At 38.8% G+C, this 7,428-nt stretch overlaps 1 protein-coding gene across 1 annotated transcript; it reads right to left on the reverse strand.

The window, feature by feature from the left end:
• Positions 1 to 1,236: 1,236 nt before the first annotated feature.
• Positions 1,237 to 3,868, reverse strand: LOC126389640 (uncharacterized). The gene is made up of 6 exons (XM_050043337.1): positions 3,652 to 3,868; positions 3,373 to 3,512; positions 2,693 to 2,833; positions 2,240 to 2,350; positions 2,085 to 2,138; positions 1,237 to 1,329 (listed from the first exon to the last, which is right to left on the reverse strand). Exons 1-6 carry the CDS (start codon positions 3,866 to 3,868, stop codon positions 1,237 to 1,239), a joined length of 756 nt encoding a protein of 251 aa, XP_049899294.1.
• Between the last annotated feature and the right edge of the window lie 3,560 nt (positions 3,869 to 7,428).

The following is a 7,428-nucleotide window of genomic DNA, read 5'->3' on the forward strand; positions in this document are numbered from 1 at the left end:
TATGTGAATTATTTCTGCTTCAACATGATGCTGTTGAGAAGGAAAGGACAGGCCCTGTCAGACAGCTCCGTTAGACTCAGGGTTTCTTCAAGTAAACCTGCCAGTGAGCAGGTTAGGTTCCCAGAGTCAGTTACCATGGTGACTAACGCAGACTAACCCAGAGTTTCCCTCATCTCAGGGTTCACTTACGTTTTCACATAACCTGCTTTCTGGAATACCCCTCTGGAAACTCTGAGAAATTTTATCAGTATGGTATACCAATACTGCTACCAGTAAATAGTCCAACATGTATTTAGTAATTACTGGTGGTCAGTTTCCGTGTGATCTAGCTGCTATAGAAATCACAGAAGCTTTTAGATAGACTACATGTAACTCAAAACAATTACATACCTGTAATAGCCTGCACTTTGTCAACACCAAGCTGTGTTTTTGGCAGCCCCCCCCTCCCAGACTTTCCAGTTAGGGTGGACTGTGCAAGGCCCTCCTTTGTGAATACCAGGACAACCAGCTCCTGGGCAAAAATGGTCATGCGAGATCTATTCAGCCACAGGAAGGCCCTCTTTGAAACTGTCACTGTGCTGCCTGCCAAGGGGTGCTGCATGGGAGAGAAAGAGAGGATAAATTGGACAGATTATCTCTCCCTACTTATGAAGAATGAACAGACATTATCCAAACATTAAAAAATGTTAATTCAATCTTTACTTGGAAACACTGCTAGTATATATAGACCACTAGGGAGTGCTATGACCAATGGTGTTGAAGTTCCCACTGACAGCAAGATAATTCATATGACTGATTTGTGAAACATATGACCTATTAAATCCCATCACTTTATTGCTGACCCAATTACCAACAAGATGATGCTGCCAAAGACAAAAGGTCCATAGTGCAAATATAGAATTCTTCATGAATGAACTGTCAAGTAATGAATACATACGTTCATCCCTCAATTGTAACATACCATTTCAATTTCACTGTCCACAGAAGATGATGACACTGCAGATGAAGGGGTCCCCCTAAACTAGGACATCAATGCCCGGACACACTCCACACACTCCCTCATTAATTTAATCATTTCTGGCAGGTCTAGATGAATGTAATAATAAGTGGGAAAACATTTGTTTTGTTAGTTAGTAAAAGTAATGGTACTTAAGCTCAGTATAGGACACTAAATAATGTGGAAACACCCTGAATCATTGTTTAATAAACATACTGTGTTCTGACATGTCAACCCCTCTAATTCCAATCTGAACACTCACCGTGAAGGGATGACATGATTTCATTCATTCCAGGTGCCATGCCATGACCAGTATTATCATCCGTCAGCTTCTTCAAGAGAGAATGAGAGATTAGAATCACATTAAACTTCATTAAGGTACAATAGACATTTACAGAACCTGATGTGAGGAATCGTGGGAGGAAATAGCGGCAGATATAATGTTGTGTTCATTTTGTATGTTAAAGATTGTGATTATTTTATGCTTGTTTTTCTGGATCCCAATAAACACAACAGACAAACACTACAGTTTGTCCAGCTGTCATGCTGACTGACTGATCTGTGAATGACAATCTGACAGCTGTGATCCAATCCTGTGCACACTTTGTAGGTCAATTAAGATTTATGATTGTAATTATAATAAATGCTGTTCTAAAGGTGCTATATAAATAAAGTTTTTTATTATTATCAGCCCTTATTTGTTATTAGTGACAAGATTTTTAGACACACACATGTGTGCATGCGCATACTTTTGACTTCTATACTTTATTTCTCAAAGGAAATACAGTATGTTAAAGGACACTCTTCTAATCCACACTACCGTGTGGGACAAAACATTAATGAAAGGTGTTTGAAAATGATTATATTGTTGAATATATTAAATAAAAGTAAATGAAATACATTATGCTTAGTTGGCATGCACATGACAGCCAAAAGGAGTTTATATGTGAAAATAAGATATATAACAATTGTGAGATTAAGTTTTCCATGCAGTTGGGTGTAAGATCTCTGACCTTTGCCTGACCTATTCATTCAATATAATATAATTTTACCATAATAATATAATATTCAATATAAATGTACTTGCCATTCTCTGGGCTGAGGAGAAACCCAACTTTTCATCTGAGGCATGGTCTTGAAACTTTAAAAAGTGAAAAGAGAAAATAGCTGTGAAAAGCAATACAACAGAGAAAGAATTTTTGTCTGAGAGTACACAACAGCTGGGAAAGAAGTATGACTTACAATGTCATGCCGCTGTGGACTTCCTATGTATGTGGCGTCACCAGAACTTGGACTGGATGCCAGGAGTAAAAGCACACGTCTTGCTGCCTTGTTAATCTTTGCTTGCTTTCCCTGAAGAAAAACGTTTATATGGTAAAAGTAGGAAAATGATTAGTTATATCCTGAAATTTGAGTTGTACTAGAAACTACAATATTTAATTAGAAAAAAAGATATAACACAGCAGTTGATGTTGGCATTAACTAAAATTGTAGTCGAGTTTTTAAAAACTAAAATGGACAAACTACCTTAATAATTAACACAAAGAAACATGTAAAATAGGTGATTCACAGGACTTAAAGATTCTGTCCAATATTCCTCGAATAAAGACCTTTTAGTTTAGTGTCTGAGGGACACCACAGTTTTTGTTGTTGCAAACTTTGTAGCCCCCTGCTCAAGAAAGAAGTATGCCTTACCCAATGAACACATTGTGGAGATTCATTCTCAGAACGGTAGAGGTGATCTTGTGTGTCCTGGGCCCTCTTCTGAGACAGGGAAGTCTTCAGGTTTTGTAACACCTGGTCCCTGGCTGCCTCTTTAATCCTGGTTTGCTTTGCCTGTCAACAATGTTTATGATGTAAAAATATTGGCGTCCTACAGAAAGCTTTGTGTAATCATTTTAGTTCACATTTTAGATGTCTTCTTATTTAAAGTTCCCTTAATTATCTCACCACCCCTCAGATATAGCATATTTGGTGTCTCTGTACATAAAAATGCATGTAGTAGTTGAATCTATCTGTAGACCTACCTCTGGCAGCTACAACAACAAAATACTGCTACATCGAGATGTTTCAGTATTATTCATCTAATGTTGTCATATATAACAATAAATCAGTCAGAGGGAGCAAATCAGTACATTTACTTTGATAGTTTAGCTACATTTTACTGCACATAATTATGCACTTTAACTTGAGTGGGATTTTTCATGCATGATTTGTAATGGAGAATTTTAGCATTGCTTAAGTGTTTGTTTGTTTTTTACTTAGGTTAATGATTTGAATTTTGTCAAGACCTCTACCAGAAAGCACCTGGATGTGTAGCTAACCAAAGTATTGGAGACAGTAGTGCAGCATTAAGGAATGTTGCGTGCACTCACCTGTATGGCCGTTTTAGGCTTCACTACATCGGTCTCACACATTTTCTTTTTCATGCGCACACCCCTGCTTTCCTCCTCGGCCCAGATATCCTTACCGAGAAGGAAGAAATTCTTCTTCAACACAAGTTCTTTGTAGGAATCTGATATAACGAAAAGAGTACAAAAAATGAGTTTAGCCTAGACATTTTTCCTAACAACGACCAAATTAAACAGTTAGCTGCTAGCTAGCTGACCGAGTTGGAAAAATAATAGGTATTCAGAATACCTATTACCCATTACCGTATTCTCCATACTTGCCTCCAAATAACAGCAACTTAGCAGGCACCGTCCTGTTTGGTTCTTTTCTCGTGGGCCATTTTATTTCAATCCAGTTCGCATCGTCATCAAGGTCCGGCTGGGATGCCACTTGGTTGAACTGGTCGCTACCAAGAATGAGCGACGTACTTTCCACTTTAAGTGTTTTATCAAATAAGTAGTAGATGGCGAATTTGAACATTGTATCCTCCTAACCTGCAAACCTGCTTTCACGCGACTGACCTGACCTCGCTCAGATGCAACGGATGTCGGATGAGAACGTCCGCAGCTCTGATTGGCTGAAAGTGAAAAACAAAACTGATGCACTTGATTGGTCAGACACTGTCATAATACAGTTACTATACAAAATCATCATGCCAGCAAAAAGAAACTTGAAGAGACATTTGAATTCTGATGAGACTCAACCAGAGACGCCAAGAACAACAAAATACAGAAGACTTCAACCGAACCAGGTAAAGAAAAAAACAATTGGTGAAATGCTGTGGGCTACAATGAAAATTTAAATTTTACTCTCCCGCCTGACTAATTCTGTATTCTGTATAACGTTATGAAGTGAAACGTTTCAAGATAAATAGTACCCTATCAAAACATTGTTGTTAAAGTGTTATTAGCTATGAGGTAAAAATACGTCAAAATCATCTTATTGACTTCACGTCAAAGACTTCCGCACTGCAGACCCCATACACTTTAAAAAATATATATCTTATGACTTTTACTGTGACATCTGCAGGAAAAATAGGATATAAACTTGTCATCATCTTTTCAAAAACCACAATATTTATCTTTGGTAGCCTATATTATAATATCCTAGCTATAAGATCAGCCTATCTGATGGTTAACATAGTTCTAAAAGACAATATTCCTTCCAGTATCTTCATCCTAAAATGTTTGCTCAAATCCACTGTAAGTCATCAAGGGTAATCGCATCAACACTACTGCTAGCCAGTGGATAAAGCACTAGCCGTGTTCAGGTTTCCTATTATCTTTGTTTTTACTGTATCCACAGAAAAAGAGAAAATTGTTCTACAAGAGATTTCTCGGTACATCTTCAGTTCCAAGAACATCCCTTTACAGAAGAAAAGTTACTGAAAAGGTAAGTTCTGGAGAAATAAATGCTACAGTATTAAATGTATTTTTATATTCCATTGTTCAACCACACTGAAGCTGCACTTAATTCCTCTATATTTGTTTCAGATTTGTCTTACAGATCATAGTAATGCAGATACTTACCAAGAAGTGGATAGAGAGAGACAGGAGGACAGAGAGGAAGATGGCGGAAGTGGACAAGAGGACAGAGAGGAAGATGGCGGAAATGGACATGACAACAGAGAGGAAGATGATGGAAGTGGACATGACGACAGAGAGGAAGATGATGGAAGTGGACAAGAGGACAGAGAGGAAGATGATGGAAGTGGACAAGAGGACAGAGAGGAAGATGATGGAAGTGGACAAGAACACAGAGCAGAACAGAGGAGCCAAGCCAGAAATCAAGATTCAAACCAATGGCAGGTACTACCATTTAATTACAGATTATCTGTATATTGGTTATTTTACATTACACGTAAGCGACATCTCTCCTAATAGGACAACACTGTCATTATAAGTTTGGCTTATGTTTCCTATTGTGTTTTAGGTATGAATGTGAGCAATCTTGTCTTGTATTACAGAAACACCATGATGACTATCCTGTATACCCATGCTCCCCTCACAAAAGGACAGAGTCTGCTCTTACTCATGTCATATGTACTGAGGCACAATTTGACAGGAGTAGCTCTTCAGGATCTTCTTACAATGTTTAATAAACATTTCCCTGGCTTGGTGCCAGCAACCTCATATCTTTTTCATAAAGCGTATGGACAGTTTGGCCACTATGTGCCCCATTTTTACTGTATCAACTGTGAAAGCTATATGGGACCCAGTGAGACAGCTCCAAAAGATTGTTCTTCTTGTAATGCTGAATTTGACATTGAGAGAAACTTAAGGGTTGGGTCTTACTTTCTTGTACTTAGTCTATCAACCCAAATAGTGGACATTCTGGAAAAATCTGGGATACATTTAAATTAAAGACAATCAATTCCAGGCATTATTTCAGATATTCAGTGTGGGGCTGAATATGAAAAACTCAAGCAGAGTGGACAAATAGGGGCTGATGACATATCAGTTATGTGGAATTGTGATGGAATTCCAGTTTTCAACAGCAATAATTTTCAGATATGGCCAATTCAGTGTCAAATCATAGAGCTGTCACCAAAAGATCGCCAAGCCAACATATGTATACCATGCTTATGGTTTGGTAAAAGCAAGCCAAATATGATCACATTTTTAACTGCTTTTGTGGCAGAGCTCAAGGAACTGGAACAGACTGGAATTAAATGGATGGACTCTGAAAATGTAGAGCATACAAGCAAAGTTCATTTGCTCCTGTGCTCCTCAGATTCAGTTGCCCACCCCCTCCTGAGAAACACAAAACAGTTAAATGGCAAATATGGGTGTTGACTTCTGCCTTCACACTGGTGGTGGTCCATATGTCTGGGAAACCCCAGAACCACCTTTACGGACAGAGATGGATCATTTTCGGCATGCTATGCTGGCAACACCTGCTAATCCAGTAATGGGTGTGAAAGGCCCATCCCCTTTGATGGAACTTGACAGCTTCAAGATGATCACTGGATTCATTCCTGAGTACCAACACAGTGTCTGCCTGGGTGTCACTAAACAGATTACATCTCTGTGGCTAGACAGTAAGCACCATAATGAAGACTGGTACTTGGGCGGCAAGGTCAGTGATATAGATCAGGAATTGCTGGCCATTAACCCACCTGTGGAGGTCACAAGGGCACCAAGATCAGTGAAGGATAGAAAATTCTGGAAAGCATCTGAGTGGAGGTCATTTTTGTTGTTTCATGCATTGCCTGTTTTGAATGACATTCTGAAAAAGAAGTATTGGAATCTTCTTTTTTTTATTAGTTTTTGCGATACACACTCTTCTTCAGGATGCCATCAAAGTGAGACGAGGATGTGGCAGAACAAGCTCTGCGAAAATTTGTGCTCAACTTTGAGAAACTGTATGGTGCTGCTAATGCTTCTTTTAATGTGCATTTATTAATGCACTTGGCAGCAGGCGTGCGTAACTGGGGACCACTGTGGGCAACATCCACATTTCCATTTGAATCATTTAATGGGACTCTGCTTAGGTTTTTCAGTGGAACAACACATGTGCCAACACAAATAGTGAATAGATTCCTTCGGTGGAGGGGTCTCCCAAAAAAAGCAGGGACTACAATGGCAAATGCTAATGACAGCATAAAGACATTATTTGACAAACTTCAAAGTACCTCTAGCTTAAGAAAGAAATCAAAGGAGTTTCAACATAATGTCAGAGGTTTTGGCTGCCCAAAGAAAGTTAGCACATCTGTGTTGCAGAGGATGGCTATTGAAAGTTTAATAGGAGTGACAGTTCATTCAGGTTTATTTTATTCAATTCAATTCAATTCAATTTTATTTATAAAGCCCAATATCACAAATCACAATTTGCCTCACAGGGCTTTACAGCATACGACATCCCTCTGTCCTTATGACCCTCGCAGCGGATACTCCCCAAAAAAAAAACCTTTAACGGGGAAAAAAAAACGGTAGAAACCTCAGGAAGAGCAACTGAGGAGGGATCCCTCTTCCAGGACGGACAGACGTGCAATAGATGTCGTACAGAACAGATCAGCATAATAAATTAACAGTAATCCG

This window comes from Epinephelus moara, chromosome 5 (genome assembly GCF_006386435.1).
Source record: "Epinephelus moara isolate mb chromosome 5, YSFRI_EMoa_1.0, whole genome shotgun sequence".
NCBI classification, from domain to species: domain Eukaryota; kingdom Metazoa; phylum Chordata; class Actinopteri; order Perciformes; family Serranidae; genus Epinephelus; species Epinephelus moara.

Excerpts from the sequence above, each read along its gene's own strand:
- LOC126389640 (XM_050043337.1), bottom strand. The coding sequence starts at position 3,868 with ATGTTCAAATTCGCCATCTACTACTTATTTGATAAAACACTTAAAGTG. Across the intron at positions 2,834-3,372 it reads AGCCTAAAACGGCCATACAG|GCAAAGCAAACCAGGATTAA; the intron begins GTGAGTGCACGC and ends CATTGTTGACAG. Across the intron at positions 2,351-2,692 it reads CTCCACAATGTGTTCATTGG|GGAAAGCAAGCAAAGATTAA; the intron begins GTAAGGCATACT and ends GTTTTTCTTCAG.